Genomic DNA, 24,338 nt, shown 5'->3' with positions numbered 1-24,338 from the left:
CTACCACTTTTGCAACACTAAAAACTCTCAAAACATCCTCCAAACCGTAGCTGAAAGCAAGGGCTCGAGCAGATTGACATCCCTTCACGAAAATGAGCATAACTCACTCAATTCTTATCTGATTCACTTGATTCTTTTTCCTACTACTTTGTATTGACCTTATCTACGTTTCCATGGGTTTTTCACAGTAAATAAGTCCATGGAACTCCGGCAAAAAGGCTCCAAAGTCCACTGATTGTTTTTGTTTTCATGAAATCCTTGTTATTTCTTACCAAACTTGAGTCTATCTCATCTCAAACCTATGTCCTAATGCTTACAACCTCACTTATGGTTGGTTAAGCTTAAAAACAAGGTTGAGACACTATAAATCAGAGGTTAAAACCTCAAATACTTTCTGTTTTGTTAGGGTATTTAACCCACAAATCATGTCAAGCTTAGATCTTGATGAATGAGTGATTATGGAACAACTTGGGTTGTCCTACATACAATCCTCACATGATTTGGTGATTTCTCTATAGTTAGGTTGTTTATGTTATTGTGCTAATCCTAGTTCGTGACCCTCCTTGGTTGTTTTTACATCAAGTGAAGTGGTGAACATTCAAGGGGTTCCTAAATGGAAGCATGTTCTTCCTACCCCATACATGACATCTATGATAACACGAGGTGCCTAAATGAAGATCCTAATCTTCTACCTCCTACTTGAATTATTGGACTAAATAATATGTAGTACTTAACCTAGATATATATATACGCTCATTCGAACCTTTGATGTTGAACTTGTGTTTATATGTTAAAGTAGTAGCACATCACCTAAGACCTAAACCTTGTTGTGATTCTTATGGGTGTTCAACTCATGAAAACATTATCATAACCCTTGTGGTTACCAAGTGTCATACAAATGTTAAGTGTTGAAGATGATTATTTTCACATGCTATTCTCATATCTTACTTTTATGTTGTTTTAAATACCGAATCTCGACTCTAAGCATACTTGAACTTTAACCCTACACATTCAATCTTCTAACCTCATCAACTCGTCAATAATTGGATAATTGGAAAGCATATGCAAACTTTGTGAGTATACTCGTATTCCCCTTTTTACTTTTACCACTTTTGGGGTGTAACATGTTTATCTATCAACAAACTTACACATGAACATTTTGCTTAAACACATGAACATTCCTATAACATGCTTGTATACGTGATGGCTTGATGCTTTAAACTTGGATTTATCTTATGTGTTGAATTTATCATTAACTTCGTACGAGCCAAACCGTGACATATGTAGCGCTATAGGATTAACGACCCGCCTCTTTATCTTCGGTAATGTCATGAGCATATTGCGTTTTCTTGGTTTGATATGTTGGACACATACCATATTTAAATGTTCATCTTGAATCACATGCTTGCTATGAGGAATTGTTTAAAACTTATCTCTTGCTATGTATGTATCAAACTTGTATACTCGCCTTTGCTTTTGCATTGAATTGTATTTTTAAACATGTTACAGGTTGATGATGACGATGCTATGAAAAGAAGTAGCGTTGATGCCTAGATACACATATAGACGTTTAGGTTTAATATGTTGTATCAATTTTGCTTATGTTGTTATGTATTACTTTTGGAACTTGTTATCATTTGAGTTTGTGTAATGTTGACTATTTGAAGTTATGAAATGAAATTGGGATTATTTAAATATTGTCACAAATAGCGTTATGATGTCTCTAGCAATCTTCACACTTCGTCTCATCCCGATGTTTCCGCCATTGGTTGGGGTGTGACAGATTGGTATCAGAGCCATAATTATAGGGAATTAGGAAAAGTAGGAATGCTTTAGCCTAGTCTATAGTTTTAGAGCCTTATTCTTACGTTTTACTTGAAACTACTTGCATGCTACCTTATTTGCTCTTATTTATTCTCTTTTGATCTCTTAAGCATATATGTCGCTTATGTGTTAACACTTGACATGCTATACTTGCTTTATTATGTGCTAATACATGTTTTATTGTGCCACTCATTATGTGCTATTTTTAATATGCTTCATTGTGAGTTTATATTTGTTGTTTATTCCTTTAACATACTCTTTCCCTCATGCATTTTACTCGACTATTCTAAATCCGTAAACACTCGAGACGAATTCACCAAAATAGGCGTGAAACTCACAATTTGGTGAACGACTCTCAATCTACGTATTCTTTTTTTTTTACACGAGATATCGCCATTAAGCTAGGAATGAAATCCACATCTTAATGGTAAAACTCAAATTTCAAATTCTAGTGGACCCTCGTCAACATGTCGAAATTAAATTTTGACCCGACGAGTACCAACCACACTTAGGATATGAAATCGTCAAGTTAGGGGTGAAACCCGCACCTTGTCGACTAGTTCCACTCCTTGGTATTTTTTTTTATAAATCCCGCCAAGTCTCGAAATTTCGATTGATTTGGGACATGTAGTAACCGGAAGGGTAAATACCGTTAACCGACTTGTCGGCGAGAGTATTTTACCTATTAGGCCAAAGCATGCTCCTCAAATTCAAAAGACTTTTCGACCACTTTGGTTAGTCAAAGTTCCGTTTTAGAACCATCCAAATTTTGATCGACATGTGTTCCTAATATTTATTTTATACAATGCAATCTTTCAAACTCGAGTATACTTTCGATATTCTCTTTCCATGCACACAACATATTGAACCTTTTCCATACATTTATATATATGCATGATTTCACATAATTTAAGTTCATATTCCTTGTAACGACGAGTGGAGACATATCATTAAGATTGGAGTGATTTCCTTACCTTGACGATTAACTCCACTCCCCTTTTCTTAAAAACGACCTCACCAACGAGTTAGGGGTGATTCTCTTACCTAGGTGATCGTTACCAAAACGTCTCTTCAAAATACCTTATGATGCAAACTCGATCAAATTTTATACCCAAATTGTTTATCATTATTCAAAATACCCACTCATACCGATTTCAAAATGCATTGTTTTATCAAACGTACTTCTTATTCTACAATCTATTTTCACTCAACTCATATACGCGAGATTCATAATCATGTCTTAAAACGTTTTATTGCTCGAACTTCAAAACCTTACGAAATGCTACCTATCAATTTAATCGGCTCAATGAAACTCTTGCCCATGAACTTCATATTCGACTTAATCACTAAAACATGCTCACCTTCTACTTTTAATCAAAATCCAACCAACCTTTCTCAAATACTTATAAGATCTTATAGAAGTTATATGATTGTTTTACCAAATACCCTTTTTAACATCAACAAATCATTTGTTAATTTTTTTTAATCACTAAGTGCTTTTGCTAAATTTCTCTTCTAAGAATCCTAGTTTTCACAAAAACCTACTAAATTCAAAATTTCTTATTTGATGAAACGAACTTACTTTTTAATGAAAACCTTTTTCCTACACCAATTTACAAAACACGTGGGCAAGAAGACTTCATAGGGAGCGACCATTTTTTTCGGATTACGTAAACCCTTTTAAACAAAATTAGCATTTCTATTTGTTACAAAATACGTTATGCATAACCAACGAGTACTTTATGTTCCTTTACATATACAACCTATATTCTACCTTTCAAACCAAGCTCAATCTAATTTTGATTCGACAAACTCAACGTTTTGTTTAAACAACTATACATGCACTTCATCATACACATTTTAGTCGATATCTCGCGATAACATCATTTATATCGTTCGTATCTACATACTTAACCTTTTTTTTCCGCAATGTCTCAACGTACACTATATACGCAATATTTATTATTCATACCTACACCTATGTTCATACGTTTATGCTTGTACTTATACACATACTACTTACACATTTATGTTTATGCTCATACATACATGCGTATTCATACTTAAACTTATGCTCATACTTTCATCCATACTCATGATTCATACATTCGTACCTATACGCGAGGGTAATCCAAGAGATTTGCTTGCGTGGGTCCCATACATACTTAAGCATGGACTTGCTTACATACTACATTCTTACACGTGCACATTCTAAATTTTTATGTATACCCGGATTCATACACAACTAGTACAAGCTATGCAGATCATGCGACGATCAAAATAATCGCGGGTGCACACGGGATTATAGTGATAGGCGTATGAGAACCATAGAGTGTACTACAGTGTATGGTAAGACACGGAACGTAACCTGACACCGAATACGAGACAGACGTGACATGGTCAAAACATGGTGAATACGCCGCTGGTACTTCCTATATATAAGTGTTTCACCATGTTACCAAACCGTCGTAAAACGTGCCATGAGAAATCCAGTGTTTTGCAGACCCTTTGACCTAATACAAACTTTAAATAACTCACAAACGCATTATATCCGATTATCCATGACGAGACTTCATCTTTAACACGCTACTTTCGTCTATCTAATACTTATATCATTCATATACTTGCATTCATTTAGTGTTAATTGTTCACCCCATACTCCTATTATTCTCCATTATCCTTTCTTTCATATGAACCCCGTTCGCAATCAAGCTTGTTTAAACATTCAAATCCTAACTTATCTCATTACCTTTAAAACCGTCTTCCTATTCTTTACTCTTATGTAAATGTACTTAGTATACCTTTAACGCGTTATTCAAAGTACCAAATCTTTTCGTTACTCTCAATAAACAATTTTTACGAAAATGTGATTTTTATACTATCCTTTAGACTCCCCATGCAAACTACCACACTTTTCATCAAAATACTAAACGCATTATACGAAAGTTATACTTCTTGGATATCATATTTTAAAGATACCTCTCCATTCTGGGACATTCAAACTTATTTAAACTCCTTTGCCTATGCGCACGCATACACGTTTTACCTATGCTTAAATGCCTCAACTCATTTTAGTCAAACAAATTCCTATCCTATCGTTCTTCAAAATTTTGTACTTTTCTAAACGTTTCGAAACTCCCAAGTCTCGATTCTTTTAGCCAAAATGCTTTTTCTCCAAGGTCTTCCTCTTGAATAAATTTCGGGACGAAATTTCCTAAAGGAGAGGAGACTGTAACGCCCTGCTTTTTCATACTTTCCATAGTTAGAAAGCTCGACTTGTAATGCTATTTTTGGAAATCTTGTATTATTGTAGTCGTCTTTTCGTTGTAAAATCCGAGACTTGGATCATAAATAAAATTCGTATTTCTTTAAATTCACCATCTACATATTCATACATGTTCATACGTTCGAATTCATTGTACATCGAATCCTTATTTGTAATTCATACTTATACGATACTTATTCACGATGCATGTCCATGCTTGTCCTTAAATTGTTGATACCTAGAAACCTCTAATAATATGCTTATTTATACAACGGTTAATCATCTAATATGTGACATATACTTGTCACTTACAAACATGTTACATACTTGTACATTACACTTTTTACCTAGTTAAATCATGTTTTATTTCATATTTTACCTTGTTACAAGTTAGGGGAAACATTGTTGCATATTATTACACAACTTCATTAACAAAATTACACGTTATAATGTTTTAAAAATAAAAAAAAATAAAGAAATATGGCAGCCCCAATTCAGCAAAATTCAGCCCCATATAGTTGGGTTTTGTGGGCTAGTTTCAAGGTGTAACCCCTTCTAAACACTTCCAAAGCCCAACCCATTGAAACCCTAATCCTTTCCCCTATAAATACCACTTATAACCAGTCTCCCTACCACTTTTGCAACACTAAAAACTCTCAAAACATCCTCCAAACCATAGCTGAAAGCAAGGGCTCGAGCAGATTGACACCCCTTCACGAAAATGAGTATAACTCACTCAATTCTTATCCGATTCACTCGATTCTTTTTCCTACTACTTTGTATTGACCTTATCTACGTTTCCATGGGTTTTTCACAGTAAATAAGTCCCTGGAACTCCGGCAAAAATGCTCCAAAGTCCACTGATTGTTTTTGTTTTCATGAAATCCTTGTTATTTCTTACCAAACTTGAGTCTATCTCATCTCAAACCTATGTCCTAAAGCTTACAACCTCACTTATGGTTGGTTAAGCTTAAAAACAAGGTTGAGACACTATAAATCAAAGGTTAAAACCTCAAATACTTTCTGTTTTGTTAGGGTATTTAACCCACAAATCATGTCAAGCTTAGATCTTGATGAATGAGTGATTATGGAACAACTTGGGTTGTCCTACATACAATCCTCACATGATTTGATGATTTCTCTATAGTTAGGTTGTTTATATTATTGTGCTAATCCTAGTTCGTGACCCTCCTTGGTTATTTTTACATCAAGTGAAGTGGTGAACATTCAAGGGGTTCCTAAATGGAAGCATGTTCTTCCTACCCCATACATGACATCTATGATAACACGAGGTGCCTAAATGAAGATCCTAATCTTCTACCTCCTACTTGAATTATTGGACTAAATAATATGTAGTACTTAACCTAGATATATATATACGCTCATTCGAACCTTTGATGTTGAACTTGTGTTTATATGTTAAAGTAGTAGCACATCACCTAAGACCTAAACCTTGTTGTGATTCTTATGGGTGTTCAACTCATGAAAACATTATCATAACCCTTGTGGTTACCAAGTGTCATACAAGTGTTAAGTGTTGAAGATGATTATTTTCACATGCTATTCTCATATCTTACTTTTATGTTGTTTTAAATACCGAATCTCGACTCTAAGCATACTTGAACTTTAACCCTACACATTCAATCTTCTAACCTCATCAACTCGTCAATAATTGGATAATTGGAAAGCATATGCAAACTTTGTGAGTATACTCGTATTCCCCTTTTTACTTTTACCACTTTTGGGGTGTAACATGTTTATCTATCAACAAACTTACACATGAACATTTTGCTTAAACACATGAACATTCCTATAACATGCTTGTATACGTGATGGCTTGATGCTTTAAACTTGGATTTATCTTATGTGTTGAATTTATCATTAACTTCGTACGAGCCAAATCGTGACATATGTAGCGCTATAGGATTAACGACCCGCCTCTTTATCTTCGGTAATGTCATGAGCATATTGCGTTTTCTTGGTTTGATATGTTGGACACATACCATATTTAAATGTTCATCTTGAATCACATGCTTGCTATGAGGAATTGTTTAAAACTTATCTCTTGCTATGTATGTATCAAACTTGTATACTCGCCTTTGCTTTTGCATTGAATTGTATTTTTAAACATGTTACAGGTTGATGATGACGATGCTATGAAAAGAAGTAGCGTTGATGCCTAGATACACATATAGACGTTTAGGTTTAATATGTTGTATCAATTTTGCTTATGTTGTTATGTATTACTTTTGGAACTTGTTGTCATTTGAGTTTGTGTAATGTTGACTATTTGAAGTTATGAAATGAAATTGGGATTATTTAAATATTGTCACAAATAGCGTTATGATGTCTCTAGCAATCTTCACACTTCGTCTCATCCCGATGTTTCCGCCATTGGTTGGGGTGTGACAGTAGCCTTACATGGCATACCTGTGTCTATTATCTCTGACAGAGGTACTAGATACACGTCACATTTTTGGAAAAGTTTCCAGCAATCTTTGGGCACACGTTTGAATTTTAGTACGGCTTACCATCCTCAGACAGACGGTCAGAGTGAGCGTACTATTCAGACGTTGGAAGACATGCTACGTGCATGTGCGATCGATTTGGGTGGTAGTTGGGATAAGAACCTACCATTAATCGAATTCTCCTACAACAATAGCTACCATACCAGCATTAAGGTTGCGCCCTTCGAGGCATTATACGGTAGAAAGTGTAGATCGCCCGTTTGTTGGGCGGAAGTTGGAGATGTCCAATTATCAGGACCAGAGATTGTCTTCGAAACGACGGACAAGATTGTCCAGATCCGAGACCGTCTCAAGGCTGCCCGAGATAGGCAGAAAAGTTATGCAGATCCAAAGCGTAAAGATTTTCACTTCAAAGTAGGTGATAAAGTGTTGCTTAAAGTATCACCCTGGAAGGAGTGATGCGATTCGGTAAGAAAGGCAAATTGAGCCCGAGATATATTGGACCATTCGAAGTAATCGAACGTGTCGGATCGGTTGCCTACAAGTTAAACTTACCGGAGGAGCTCAGTGGTATCCACAATGTGTTCCACATCTGTAACTTAAAGAAGTGTTTCGCTGATGAATCACTGGTAATACCACATACAGATGTGCACATAGATGAGAGCTTAAAATTTGTGGAAAAACCTATGTCGATTGAAGATCAACAGGTAAAGAAGCTTCGAAGGAAGCATGTACCTATTGTAAAGGTCAAATGTGATGCCCGTAGAGGTCCCGAATTCACGTAGGAGGTTGAATCCACGATGAAAGAAAAATACCCTTATTTGTTTCAGTAAATCTCGGGTCGAGATTTATTTTAAGGGGGTGAGGATGTAACACCTCGAAATTTTGTGTCCAATAATGTGTTGACACGTGTCATGAGTTTACACGTGGCATTAAATACTAAATAAAGGACTAAAGTTGACAAACCTTGAATGTATGTAAATTCGAGGGTTAAAAATGGCAACGAGGGATAAATATACTGTACAGTAACCCTAAATGATGCTCGTACCTTCAAACGAATGAATCATGGATCGTACGGAGCGAAATGCGGAAGAAAGTGAGAGATTACAAACTACAGGGGTTAAATGTGTCAACATTTTTAATTAATACCTCTGAGTGACCCTTTGACAAACCCGAGACTTTTGTAACAGTAATTTACGCTCACTAGAATATACGATATAAATTTCGCAAAGTTCCGTTTTAAAACGAGAAAGTTATGATCAATTTCGTATGCGAGGGGTTAAAAGCATCAACAATAAAAGTTAAGGCTTTTCGGATAGTAATTAAACTAACCGGGGACTTAACGGCGCGGGTAAAAGTCACGAGGCCCTTATTCGTAAATAATCGAGGCCCAAATCGCAAAGTTACCCCTTCGAAACCGAAAGGCCAGGTCAATGATTACAAAAGATTTGAAAATCTTGGAAATCAAGCCTCAGGCGGGCCGCGTTAAAGATCTGGGGAAGCTAATGCGGGCCGCGAGCCATGTGAAGATACGGTTCCTGACATTAGGATTCAGGCGGCTCGCGTACGAGTAGCCTGATCCTTAATGTGGGCCGCGTCAAGGTGCCAGATGCAGAAATACGGGACAGATTCACTGTTTGCCATTTTTAACCGACTTGGATGCATTAATGGAAGCATGGGCGCCCCCTACATGTCCCCTAACACCCAGGGACAGCTGCTGATCATCCATGAGCAATTATAGGTTGAGTTGTAATGATCTTATGCCCAAAATTTCACTATAAAAGGCCATGTAGTGCACTATTGTTCATCACACCTTCAAACAACTCATCTACTCATTTCTGGAGCTTAAAAGCATTCTTCTAACATCTCTGGTCGTGCACCAAGCTTCTGTAAGTATGCCTAACCCTTTGTGGCTTAGTTTTCCATAGTTTTAGCTTAAAAGTCAATCCGTCGTAATTAACGATTGACTTTACGATAAATCACAAATGGTCCAGTGGTTTGTCGAATCAAAGGTAGTTATATGTTGGTAATCATGTGGGCCTTAAACCCCTAAAAGGGCACCCTCTGATTCCCACTCTAACTAGTCCGAATGTCGAGTCAAGCGTGCTTAGAAAAAGTCAACGGAATACTATTTTACGATTTTATGCATAATCAGTAATGTAGATGGCGTGTAACCTGTTTTAACACTCATAAAACATGATAATAAGTATATTAACTAGTCTAAGCTTGTTTGATCTGACCATTTACTGTTTTGACCCGGTTCGGAGCCGAAAGTCGCAAAACTTTGACTTTTGCTTTGACTTCAGTTCTGACCCGTTATGGTATGATTTAGATATGCCTTAGGACTCTCCTAGGACCAGGTTACATGATGGTATAACCCTCTGTGACCGGTTCGTTGTTTGTCCGAGTCTTTAGCACATTTCCGTTAAATGCTTAAAAGTTGACCGTAACGCCCTTTTCACTTTAAAACGAGGATTTTGGACATGTGAAAGGACAATAACCCTAGTTACTGATTTCTAAGCATGTCCCTAAAATTTCACGTCAATCCGGGTCCAGAATAGGAGTTATGCTAAATAGCGCAATTACGGAAACTTTAGTAATTAAATGGCGCAATTAGCATAACGCCTATCTAAACCCAGATTTCGACGCCAAAGCTTTTACACACTAATGTAAAATAATATTTTGGGATTTTTAAAGATTTTTAATTATTTTTAACCTGCTCATAACCTGCGGTTATGGCATCAGTTCGGTAATAATAAATAAAGTATTTTGGACTTTATAAACTGTTCGGAAAACTCAGATTTCCTGTAGAACTCAGAAACCTCTTTTATAATCTTTAAAATGACCGAAATACCCCTACGGGGCATAAAATGGATTTAAACTCGTTACGGGCATTATGGAAGGTATCCTACTGATACCACAACCTCTTTAAAGCATATTGACTTAGGAAACCGGTGTAGGACTCTTACGGTTACCCGTTGCGCCTTTTGCGCGCACGGTTCGGTTTACGTAACTAGTTTACATAGACTAGCCGAAACGGGTCAAACCTTATTGTTTTGACCCCAAAATCCAGAGTGTGGTTATTATACCCATATAAAACAAGTCTTCAAACTTGTTGGGTCCAAATCACATTCCATTCCCGGTTTTCGCCTTTCACGCGATTAAACCGTAATTATCCTTTAAAACTGACCGGTCTAAGCTAAGGCTAAGTTAAAGACCCGTTAGGATTCTAATTGGTTATTTTAAACCTTTGTTCCAGAATAGCAGACCAGTAAAAGATATTTGCAGTTATTTGATTAAGGATTAATACTTGCAAAGGTAAATACTTTTAACTTATTTTCCGTTATACGGGCTTGGGTTACGGTATATAAAATACCGCTTGATCGGGCATCAAATCTTCCATCGTTTGCTGGTTAATTGAATAATTTGATCGGCTCGTTTAAACAGTTTTGTTTACTTAAACGCCTTTGGGGGGTTAATAACCATGTCCCGGATATCCTTGGCAGCATTTTACGAAATGGCCACGACCTAAGCGCGGAGAGTAGGCATACACTCGTCAGTGCATAAATAGTTGATGTGGTGTGTCTATTGATCTTTAACCCGGTACGTCCGGGCTACTGAACGCATAAGGAACATGTAATTCGTTCACAAGATTATAAAAATTTAAATGATTCTCCCAAGTTATAAAGAGTTTGTGCCTTGTGCATTCAAATCAATTTTTATTAAACCTTTTACAAAAAGTGTCGGTTGAATGTATTTACCAGTGTAAACTGACGTATTTTCCCAAAAAGATTAAATGCAGGTACTAAGCGTAATTGGCTGGATATTTCTCCTTAGCATCAATAAAGAGTCTCGCAAGCTTAAGATGCCTACGTCTGTTGAACAATTATTTTTATCTTATATTTTATTTGATCCCCTGTGGATTATGTTTCAACAATTGTGATACTTTGATATTACATTCAATGGTTGAAATATATTTATCTTTATGCTTCCGCTGTGCATTCATATATTGTGTGGTTTGACTATATTGTTGCCAACTACGTCACGGTAATCCCCTACCGGTGAGACACGTGGAAATCGGGGTGTGATAAAATCGTAAGGGATGTTTTCAATGTGGAGCCGAGGGTCACATCAGGCGAGACTACCCTCAGCTAAATCAGAATGCTGGTGGTAACAACAATGGGAACAACAATGGAAACAACAACAATGGGGGCAATGGTGGAAATGGCGCGCATGGGAGAGTGTTCACTATTGGAGCTGGGGAAGCTCGTAATGATGGCAATGTTGTGACTGGTACGTTTTCTGTGAACAATCTGATTGCTTCGGTTTTATTCGACTCTGGTGCCGATTGGAGTTATGTGTCTTTGGGGTTCAGTCGTCAGTTAGGGTTGACTCCCATACCTCTTGTAAATAAGCATGTAGTAGAACTAGCTGATGGTAAATCGATAGAAGCTTCTCATGTTCTGTTTGGTTGTAAACTTGATCTCATGGGTCAAGTGTTTGACATTGACCTACTCCCTGTTACTCTTGGAAGTTTTGATGTGGTCGTTGGCATGGATTGGTTGTCTAAGCATCAGGCGGAAATTCTCTGTAAGGAGAAGATCGTGCGTATCCCTCTCCCCAGTGGAGAATCCTTGTCAGTGCAGGGGCATCACAGTGGTGCCATGGTTGGCATCATCTCAGCCATGAAAGCCCAGAAGTGTCTACGAAAGGGCTACCCTGCTATTCTAGCTCTTGTCACCGATTCACAACCTGAAGAAAGGAAGATCGAGGACCTTCCAGTTGTTCGTGAGTTTCCTGACGTGTTTCCTGACGAGTTACCTGGTTTACCTCCACATCGTCAGGTGGAATTTCAGATTGACCTTATGCCATGAGCAGCTCCGATTGCTCGTGCTCCTTATCGTCTTGCACTAGGAGAGTTGCAAGAGCTGTCTAACCAACTTCAAGAACTGTTGGATAGATGTTTTATCCGACCCAATTCTTCGCCTTGGGGAGCCCCAGTTTTGTTTGTAAAGAAGAAGGACGGGTCCTTCTGTATGTGTATAGATTATCGAGAACTCAACAAGGTAACATTTAAGAACCGCTATCCTTTACCGTGTATTGACGACTTATTTGACCAGTTGCAAGGGTCAAGTTTTTACTCGAAGATCGATCTAAGGTCAGGCTATCATCAGATGAGAGTCATAGAGGAGGATGTTCCTAAAACGGCTTTTAGAACGCGATATGGGCATTATGAGTTTTTGGTTATGCCGTTCGGTCTGACAAACGCACCAGCAGTCTTCATGGATCTTATGAACCGGGTGTGCAAGCAGTATCTCGACGACTTCGTTATAGTGTTTATCGATGACATTCTGATCTACTCAAAGAGCAAGGAGGATCATGAGCGGTACTTACGTCTTATCTTGGAACTCCTGAGGAAGGAGCAACTCTACGCGAAGTTTTCAAAGTGTGACTTCTGGATTCGAGAGGTACACTTCCTTGGCCACGTTGTTAATGAATCGGGGATACACGTGGATCCTGCTAAGGTTGATGCTATCAGGAATTGGGCGGCACCAAAGAATCCTATGGAGGAGCGACAATTTCTTGGTCTCGCTGGGTATTATCGAAGATTTATAAGGAATTCTCAAAGATCGCTCAACCTCTCACCTCGTTGACACAGAAAGGTGTTGTGTATTCTTGGGGAAGCAAGCAGGAGGATGCGTTCCAACTATTGAAACAGAAACTCTGCAGTGCACCGATTTTGTCTCTACCTGAAGGTACCGAGGATTTTGTGGTTTACTGTGATGCTTCTGTTCAGGGACTTGGTTGCGTGCTGACGCAACGCAACAATGTGATCGCTTATGCTTCTCGACAACTGAAGGTTCATGAGAAGAATTATACGACTCACGACTTGGAGTTGGGGGCGGTGGTTTTCGCGTTGAAGATCCGGAGGCACTACCTGTACGGTACTAAATGCACTATTTATACCGACCACAGGAGCCTTCAGCATATTTTAGACCAGAAGGATTTGAATATGCGACAGCCTCGCTGGGTAGAACTCTTAAATGACTACGATTGCGCCATCAAGTATCACCCCGGTAAAGCTAACGTGGTAGCTGATGCCCTCAGCCGAAAGGAATCGAAACTGAAACGTGTGCGAGTCTTATAGCTTACCATTCATTCAAACCTTCCTGATCAAATTCGTTCAGCTCAGACTGAAGCATTGAAGGAAGAAAACATTGAAGCTGAGTATTTACGAGGCATGGAGAAACGACTTGAGTAGAGATCAGATGGCATTTACTATTTTATGGAGTGGATATGGATTCCGTTGTGTGGCAACCTTAGAGATCTTGTGATGGACGAAGCGCACGAGTCTCGATACTCTGTTCATCCGGGTTCAGATAAGATGTATCAGGACCTCAAAGTTTTGTATTGGTGGCCGAAGATGAAAGCTAACATTGCAACGTACGTGAGCAAGTGTTTGACTTGTGCAAAGGTCAAGGTAGAGTATCAGAAAACCTCAGGTCTGCTTCAGCAACCAGAAATACCCATGTGGAAATGGGAGTAGATAGCAATGGATTTTGTCACAGGCTTGCCGAGAACTCAAAACGGGAATGACACCATCTAGGTGATCGTTGATCGTCTCACGAAGTCAGCGCATTTTCTAGCAATCAAGGAAACAGATAAGTTCTTGCAATTAGCTGCTGTGTACCTCAAGGAGGTGGTTTCTAGGCACGGGGTGCCAACTTCTATTATCTCGGACCGTGACCCGCGTTTCATTTCGGATTTGTGGCAGTCGATGCACAAATCGTTTGGCTCGCGTCTCGACATGAGTATTGCTTATCACCCACAGACGGATGGTCAAAGTGAGCGAACCATCCAGACACTTGAAGACATGCTACGTGCATGTGTGATTGATTTTGGTAAAGGCTGGGAGAAACATTTGCCGTTGATCGAGTTCTCCTTCAACAACAGTTAACACACTAGCATTCGGGCAGCTCCATTCGAAGCGTTGTACGGCCAGAAGTGTCGTTCTCCTCTTTGTTGGGCTGAGGTGGGTGACAGCCAAGTCACAGGCCCAGAACTTGTCCTTGAAACATCTGAAAAGATTGTTCAGATCAGGAATCGTATGGCGGCAGCGCGTGATCGTCAGAAAAGTTACGCTGACAAGCGTAGGAAACCCTTGGAATTCGCTGTAGGCGATCGTGTCATGTTGAAAGTCTCACCCTGGAAGGGTGTAGTGCGCTTTGGGAAGCGCGGCAAGCTTAATCCCCACTATGTTGGGCCATTCAAAATTTTAGAAAAGATTGGTAAAGTGGCCTACAAGCTCGAGTTACCTGCTGAGCTGGGTAACGTTCATGATGTTTTCCACGTCTCGCAACTAAAGAAGTGTTTCTCTGATGAAACACTGGTGGTACCGTTTCAAGAGTTGAAGATCGACGATAAGTTGCAGTTTGTTGAAGAACCAATAGAAATTATGGATCAGGAGGTCAAGGTACGTAAACACAACCGTATCCCGATCGTGAGAGTTCGTTGGAACTCAAGACGTGGACCAGAGTTCACGTGGGAACGCGAGGATCAGATGAAGCTCAAGTACCCACATTTATTCCCAAATGACAAGTCCAATCCTGGCAAATCGAAACCTAATGCAACTAGTGAATTTCGGGAAGAAATTCCCGTTCAAGTTGGGGATGATGTGGTACCTGCGGAAAATCCACAGTCATCCTGAGTTAACGTCTTGTTGTTTTGTATTACTTGTCAAATTTCGGGACGAAATTTCTTTCAAGTTGGGGATGATGTGACAACCCGAGTTTTCAAGGTCCTTCCCGCCACGTTACTTGTTTCATACTGTGTTTTCGTGATTCGTTGCACTGTAACTTGTTCATGTTTGATTGATGTTTAATGTATTGTGCTATAGTTGGATTAAATAGTGAACTTATGGACTGTTGATATTTGTTGGTGCATTAGTCATGTGTGACGAAACTTATGAGTTTCGCCAACTCCTTCATTCGACAAAACAAGGAGGTTTTGCCACACACACCACGACGAAACATGATGTTTCGTGGTGTGGACTCGTGGCCCAGGTGAGGCCCAAACACACATCAGTTATATATATCTTTTATTTGCACATCTTGACCTAATATTACAACCGACGAACCCTAGACACTTCTTCTCTCCCTTGTATCCGACGACAGTCACCATTCTCTTGAAATTCTTGTGTGTTCCATCTTACAACCGGTTAGTCACGACAACCTGATTCGATCTATTTGTTATGCTGTGTGTGTTGATGTCTATTATTATAAGTGAGTTTAATTGCTGAATGATTTAGTTATGCTTGATGTTTGAATTGAAATTCATGTAAATAGGGTTGTACAATCTCATGTTAGTTTGGTGGTTCGTTGATTTGTGAATATCATGATTATGCTAACGATCTGTTCATCTTGACGTTCACTGTTTATGAAATAAAACTGACTGATGACCCATTTGATGATTAGGGTTGTTAGTTCTAATGAATAGGATTATTTGTGGGAATGCGAAACTGTTATGATGATGGTTCGTATTAGGGTTTGCAGAATTGTACGCTGTAACCGCCGTAGATCCGTTGCTCATATTTGCTAATGTGTTAACTGATGTTTGACAAACATCAGTGAGGTTTCGTCAAGTCCTGCACCGGCGAAAGTCAGGAGTTTTGCCAAACCCCATCCCGACGAAACTTATATATATTTCGTCATATGCTATACCGACGAAAGGTAGTCTTTCGTCGCTGAGGAGTTTTGTCGAAGGAGATGGTGGCTGGAACAGTAAACAGTTTGAAAGTGCATGTTGTTTAGCACCTTGTTATTTGTTATGAAATGTAGTAGTTACATGATAACCTTACTGTTTAACAATAAGTGACACATACATGAGGTGTGGACTAGTGTGATAATTCGATATGTGCTGCATGCAAACTGTGTAACCATATGTGATTTACTGCGTGCAAATATGTGATTTGAATGACTATGAAACTGACATCGTTTGGTAACCACGGTAGGGGGGTTGACCAACTGGACGGGTAATTAAAACATACCGAGCAAATCCAAGGTGAGTTCACTACTCTTGTGCATGCGTCCCGGTGGTTGGGACAGTCAGTGGGTATCCCGGGGAGGGATAAGTCTTTTGGGTAAAACTGGGATGTTGGATAATAATCTCACTCTATCATTCTTAAGTCCCATCTTTTTGTTACCGGAGAGGTAGTGGGGTATTAGTTGGTAGCGCTACTTAGGTTTGGCACCCTCACCCCGTACCAGAGAGGACGGGTGTGAACTAATGACCCAGTCATGCCCAGTGCTTTGATAGGAGCACTGGGGAACGGGCAAAACATACACCAGGAGCCGTCTTGTTCAGTATCGAGATATTATCAACATTACTTTCGGGTTTGTTAACAAACTGGATTAAACACTTGGTAATTAACGTTTTCGTAAAACTGTGAACTCACCATCGTTGTCTGACACACACTTGTTCCATGCTCGCAGGACGTTAGGTACTTGCATGGGAACTTGCTATCTGGATGGCTGGAGGGGTCACGGTCATGTCGCTGAGGATTACTTGCATGTTATTTAAACACTATTACATTTGGTTTTGAGAATACATTAAACATTATTATGTCGTTTGCTTCCGCTGAATCTGATAACTCTTGTTTGACAATTATGATTACTTAATTTAATAAACATAAATTTGGCAATGTTTTGTTATTGGTTCAAGGTGATTGGTGGCTTGGATCCTGGTACGTTACACGTCCCGCGGTATTTCCGTATGTGGTATTTTGGGGTTGTGACATAAACAATTTTTAAATTTAGTAATTATAAAAAGTAAACAAGTTATGATGATGATGATGATGATGATAATAATAATAATAATAATAATAATAATAATAATAATAATAATAATAATAATAATAATAATAATAATAATAATAATAAGGCCACCTGGGATGGTGTGATATTTGCACGTTATACAAATTGTTCACGCGTGGAAAATCACAAAACACCACCGCCGCCCCATAACTTTCACGCGTGGAAGTCTATTCGCTTCATAAATTTGACGCGTTGAACATTTTGAAATCCGACCGTTGCACTCTCTTTTGACCGTTTTTTTGAACGTTATTTTAATAATAAAAAAACCTATAAACAATCTATATATACTTTACAGTTTTTAACCATTTCACCCACACCAAAACACAAACACATATCACACATTCTACAATTTTATACCATTTCACAAATGGATTTTCCTACGGATTCGACGTTTCCGTTGGACAACGATAGCGATAGCTATAGCCAATCGTCTTCCGACAATGAGACGCTTAAATATTTTGTGTCGGTGTATAACGATCTTGAAGGAAGTTCGAACCGCCCAAAGAAGAAAATGGTGGATCGTGATCGGGTGCATGCCAACGAAGTGTTAATGAACGATTATTTTGTGGAGAATCCGGTCTACAATGCCGAAACATTTAGAGATCGGTTTCGTTTACCAAAAGAATTATTTTTAAAGATTGTTCAAGACATCGAAGCAACTGAAGAATGGTTTCAAGAAAGCTATGACGCGAGGGGCAAACCAAGTTTCACGCCGATACAAAAATGCACGTCAGCCATTCGCCAACTAGCGATAGGTAACCCTCCCGATCAATTTGATGAATACCTAGCTATGTCGGACAGAACTTCGCGTGAATGTCTGCAATTTTTTTGTAACGCATTCATTAAATTGTATGGTAAAGAGTCTTTACGTAAACCGACGAGACACGACATCTCACGTATTTACGCCGCACATGAGGCTAGATAGCATTTCCCTGGGATGCTCAGTAGCATCGATTGTACACATATCGAGTGGAGAAATTGTCCAAGAAAGTTGCGAGGGGCGTATGTTAGGGGTGACGTCAAAAGACCAACCATCATACTTGAAGCGGTGGCGTCGAATGATTTATGGTTTTGGCATTCATATTTTGGTGTTGCAGGTTCAAACAACGATATCAATGTTTTGCACACCTCGCCGTTGTTCCAAACCGTAACAGATGGTACCGAACCCTTCTGTCCATTCTATGTTAATGGGCGATATTACAGACGAGGCTTTCTTCTTGTGGATGGTATTTACCCATCATGGTCTGTTTTCGTGAAGGCTCCTTCGTTTCTTGTCGAGGCTAAAGAAAAAACGTTCAAAAAGTTGCAAGAATCGGCAAGAAAATATGTTGAGAGGTCTTTTGGTGTTTTAAAGGGTAGATGGAGCATTCTAAGCCGACCGGTTCGTGCGATGAATAAGAAATCAATACATAGCATAGTATATGCATGTATCATATTACACAATATGTTAATCAAACAAGACGGGCGTGCAACATCTCCAGATTGGGTGCCGGATCCTCCTACACAAGTTCACGTTCCCGAAAATATCCAACAACAATTGCGTGATGAAGAAACCCACTTTCGGTTGAGATACGATTTCATCGAACTAGTAGGCTCTTTAGGTTTGGAATTTTCTAATTCGGACGAGGAGTAGAGTTTCTTTAATCGAACTAGTAGGTTCTTTATGTATGTTTTTTTTAATTGTAGTCTAAAATATTTCTAGTATGTTTAATTGAACTAGTATGTTTCAATTTAAATGAAATTTATATTTTTAGTGTTTTATTGTTAATTTATAATTTAAAAAAAATAAAAAAGGTTGTGAGTGATGGAATTCCATCAGAAATGATGACCATTTCCACTAAAAAAAGGTTGTGAGTGATGAAATAATTGTTGATGACATGACTTAACTTGATTGGATGTTGTGAGTGATGAAATTTTTACAAGTGATGACCACCCCTACCCCCTAATAAATGGGTGGCTTAAGTTTGAAAAACTACTCACGAGTTAAGCTCAAGCATAGAAAAAAGGCTCTAAACGAACCAATGTCACGAGTTAACCCCTGTGGTAGTTTGATTTTATTCATGACAGCTGAATGTTTTTAAAAGGTTTAAAACGAGCTTAAAATTTAAGACTCAACCCTGATATTTTATTGTTATCAACCTTCTCTTTTATCCAAAACTGAAACCAACGATAATAAGCAAAAAAAAGTTATATATGTGAGGATATTCTTTTTTCAACTTATTTTTTTGTGTGTTTACATTAACTTACTATGTAGAAATAAAGAATTAAATTAAATCAACCTTAACTGCCGATTCATCTGGAGATTTTGATACTGTAGATGAAAAAAAAAAAAAAAAAAAACACACCAAACATTTGGATAGAAAAACAAGCTCTCTGGTGGAGTAGACAACTGTAAAGTAATAATAGCAGCATCCAAATTACCAACTACAACACATCATCATACTAAGGGTGTAGGGAGTGGTTAAACGCTTAAAAGTGACAAACTTTAAAATTAATCAATCAGAGGGTACCATGTCATTCCATCTAAAAAGTTTAAACTATGCTGAAAAGTGTTGGCAATGATTAAACACTTGAATTGGTAAAGGTTTTTTTTGTTTTCATTTTTTAAAAAAAAATTATGTGCTAAATGGTCTCTTCCCGCGCGGCAAACCCACACCGCTCTGCAACCTTACTGATCGGCAAAATGGGTCGGCGGCGGTGTTACCACTCGGCAAACCCATTTGCCGATCTGGTTTGCCGCCCACACCGTATACCCTAAGTAAATTCCAAGAATAGCAAAGCAAATGTAGGGTCTGAGAATGGTAAGATGTAGACAGTCTTACCTCTACCCTGTAGGAATAGAGATGCTGCTTCCAGTGAGACCCCCGACTCGATAGTAGTTTTGCATCAAGCCTTGGACATAAGGCACATAACACTCAGCAATCGGGACAAAGACCGATTAGTGCATGTACCCTTTTGTCTTTCAGAGTTTCGGCTATCAACGCCACCACATGATGCATGATTAACCTTCCTCAGCTTTTAACGTTATTTTCACGAAATTAGTAAAATAACGCTAAAATTAGTGCACTTTCACTTTTGCCCCCCGATAGCCTACACATATACACATTATATACGCATAACGCCAGCAGGGCGTTACCAACTACAACACATGAAAGTGAAATGGGTTAAAATGTACAAAATGAAGTTCATATTCATAAAACTTAATTACATCTACAACAAAACAAATTAGTTCTAGATACAAAATGGGTAATCCTAAATCCATGTAAACAGAATGGTTAAATTTGTATCCATGCCATGGTTCTTGATACAAATTTTAATCAAATGCATACATACATCCATTAATCCATCCCATCGTTGCCAATTTCATTATATTATTTGATTGTAAAGTCTTAAGTTGACCTAAACGCCTGAATAAACTACACACTACGTTTGTTTCCCAAAGTGTCTTTATGTTTTGACAACATACAACTTTCGTTGTTACACTTGCAAGGATTTTTATTTAGTTAAATGCCATTTTTAGGAATCAATTCAATTGCACAAATTTGACTTTATAAACTTCATTATAAAAAAATATATCCCAGCTGTTGCGTTTGTGACATGTAAATCTAATGCTAGCTTTAATAATCGATATACCTATAGCTAGAAAAATATATTTCATTGTTTCCCCATCACTCTATCAAGATCGTTGATACCACCCCGATTAGTTACCTTCTAACTATGATACGACAAAGTTAACAAAACAAAACACGACACATATACCCCATCATAATGATAGCATTAACCAATTGTAACTTTCAACGAAAACGCACAAAGTTATGGAAGTGTTTGAAATAATTGTTGTGTTTTACCAAATGAATAACAATCAAATAAGTGAAAGCAACCCAATTGACAACTCTATAACTATGCACATGCACCCATCATCTTCAAACATTCAAAACTTTGGATATTAAGGAACCGGGTCAAATTTGTTATTAAAATGAGTAGAATTGATAGATATATAGTGCGTTTGTGGTGTATTTTTGTTTATTATGCACCTGGTGAAAATGATGGATTGGTATTGAATTCTTGATTTTTTAAAGATTTTAAGTATTTAGAAATACAACGTGCCAAAGATTTCACCCTTCTACTTCTCACAAAATAAGAGAGCTAAGTTATTTTTTTTTAATTTCTTGTTATGAATCGTCTATAACTTGATTAAAATATCATACAAGCAACATGTACTGATTTACGTCACACAAAGCGTGTTTCTAATGTGAGAACTAGCAATATCATGGCTCGTTGGGATTATGTTTACTCAAAGATATGCATTACTAGAAACGTATTTGGTTTTAATCCTCGTCTCCCATTACATGTTAATATCATGGCTCGTTGGGATTATGTTCATTGAAGTCACTCGAAAATTTTTCAAGTCGTATAACTAGCAAGGTTCGAGTTGACCGTGGTTTAACTAAGCTGGTTAACTCAGTTTGAAGTTTAAAGTCTGAATAAATGTGAATGTGTGAATGAAGAGGGACTTCTTTTCCAATTTCCACTGTTCCACCACTAGTAACCCATTGATGTTAACATATTAAGAGAATGGGCCCAATTCCAACAGTAGGGTAGAAGTCCGGCCCATGTTTCACGCCTAAAGTAATTCTATGCTTTTTTTATAAAATCCATCAAAATGAGTGACAACTTTTACCTATATCATTTCATGGTTTACTTTTTCAATAACTAGTGAGGTGGTCATGCATAGCTTTAATCACAATATCTTCTGGTGATGAATTATGTAGCAATATATAAATATATTACTTAATAATGTTTCTTATAAAATATACAAAGTTTATTTCACTTTTCGAAGAAAAAAAAGTCCCATCGACATCCAATACCCTTATAAACTTTATTTCACTTTTCAAAACATGTGTGATATGTAAATTTATGAGAAATACTCAACACGAATTGAGTGGGTTGGGTTTGTAGTAAACGGGTGCATGTCATAAACATCACCTTAATGACATAACTAAAAACATGTCTAAAGAGGTTCAACCATTCAACCCATTTATGACACACATAGCCCTATACATGGTTATGTTTAATGGGTCAACATGTGGACACAACACAATTAGAGTCGCTTTTCAAAACGACGTAGTTTTTAATTCTAAAAATAATAAAATACACCATAAACTCACACTCCGTTAACCCTAACTTAAAACTTCTATATGTAATCACTCGTAAATTGAGCCCACAACCCTTCTCTCGACTCTCAACTCTCCTCACCATCGACAACAAAGAACCAAAGGGTAAACAACTGGTCCTAATCAATGTTTTAAAAACCGGTAAATACCGGCCGGTTATACCGGTATTACCGTTTTCAGATGTAAATCCGGTACGAAACACCCCGGTAAATAAGTGAAACGGCATAAGGTTTGTACCGGCGGTAAAATCCGGTATACCGGTTTGAAACGTAATACCGGTACCGGCCCAGGGGTATTTTAATTTGGGTTGTTACTTATTTTTATTATATATGTTACTTATCTTACGTTAGTTTTGTATATTATGATTATTCGTAACTAAAAGTTCTTATTTAATATTGTATGAAACGAAAATAGTTATTCTCTAGTTAATGAGGTTGGCGATAATAGTGAATTTCATCTTTTATGCGATCGTAAACTTGATATATTCAACACTCAATTGTCTTAAACATATCGTACACTTACATTTAAAAGAGTTTGTTGGAAAATTGAATGATTTTCTATTATCTTTTGGATAATTTTTTATTATGGATTTACTTTTGGATCATCTTTTAACATGTACTCACGCATTTGCATTTTGGATTAACTTTTGTAATTTATGAAATTATAGGGTTAGCTAGTCAACCCGGTTGAACCGCTCGGTACAACCTGGTTCAACCGGTTGAACCATTTTTTAGCCTAATCCGGTTTGATTTAAAAACCGGTTTTTAAAACATTGGTCCTAATAAATATGTACCTTCGAAAATCCACGAAATCAATTCTGACCACCTTCGAAAATCCATATTAAAAGCATTCACGATTTGACTTCGTAAATTGTTCGTATGTTTAAAAATAAGGTTAAAATAAAAGGCTTATGTTTGTGTGTGGGCTTCCAAGTAAGTTGTTGTGTTTGTGTGTACTTAGTTTTTGTTAAAAATGGCTAAAATATGTTGGCATATTCTAAATATGATTGTTTTAGTGATCAACAAGTAAGCATAAGATTACATGGCGTGTAGTTGTTAATGTAAACACTATAAATATATACTAGTTTAAGATCACGTGTGTTATAGGTTGTATAAAGAAAATACACCTTATAAATTTATTGATTTAATAAATTATACATAGATGTAGATGCTACTATACTCACAATTGGTTTCCGTGTTACGATTATTAACATATTTTAACACTCTCATCCTTTAACACGAAGTGGCTTCTCATTAACAAATAAATACGAAAAAAATCACAGGTCATTTTATATAAAATATTTTACTTTATAATATATAATTTATAATAATAGGAAATGACCCATTAAGTGTGAAAAAGGTTAAAATGCAATATACAAGTTTTTTTTTTGTTATTTTTTATGTTGTATGTGAGATTTGAAGTCTTGAACCTAAGACCTTCAAATCTAAGTGTACCTAAAGACGTTTATCTTTGTCAATAGGCCACCAACCTCATTGGTAATTACAATATATAAATAACAAACATTTAAGCAATCTCTGAATATTTCTTTATATCCCACATTTGTCGTCTTATTTGTAACATTTTTCATATTTAGCCAGTGTTAGTAACTTGACTGTTTGTCTTCTTTTTATTCTTGCTAGTGTCACATACAATTGCTCATGAGCAAAAGTTAATCATTTTAATTACAAACCAACCTTTGTAGTGATTATGTTTGACTTTCATTTGCTAAACATCA

At 37.5% G+C, this 24,338-nt stretch overlaps 1 protein-coding gene across 1 annotated transcript; it reads left to right on the top strand.

Annotated features, from left to right (window-relative positions):
• Positions 1–17,796: 17,796 nt before the first annotated feature.
• LOC110919707 lies at positions 17,797–19,062 on the top strand. Its single transcript, XM_022163967.1, has 2 exons — positions 17,797–17,950; positions 18,527–19,062. The coding sequence occupies exons 1-2, from the start codon at positions 17,797–17,799 to the stop codon at positions 19,060–19,062; spliced, it is 690 nt and encodes a 229-aa protein (XP_022019659.1).
• The last annotated feature ends 5,276 nt before the right edge of the window (positions 19,063–24,338 follow it).

Source organism: Helianthus annuus, chromosome 16, assembly GCF_002127325.2.
Source record: "Helianthus annuus cultivar XRQ/B chromosome 16, HanXRQr2.0-SUNRISE, whole genome shotgun sequence".
Classification (NCBI taxonomy): Eukaryota; Viridiplantae; Streptophyta; class Magnoliopsida; order Asterales; family Asteraceae; genus Helianthus; species Helianthus annuus.
Note: the sequence above shows the minus strand (reverse complement) of the source record. Positions and strands in the feature narration are given on the sequence as shown.

Coding starts and splice junctions, on each gene's coding strand:
- LOC110919707 (XM_022163967.1), top strand. CDS start 17,797: ATGGATTTTCCTACGGATTCGACGTTTCCGTTGGACAACGATAGCGAT. Junction 17,951..18,526: donor AAAGAAGAAAATGGTGGATC/GTGATCGGGTGC, acceptor TTGGTGTTGCAG/GTTCAAACAACGATATCAAT.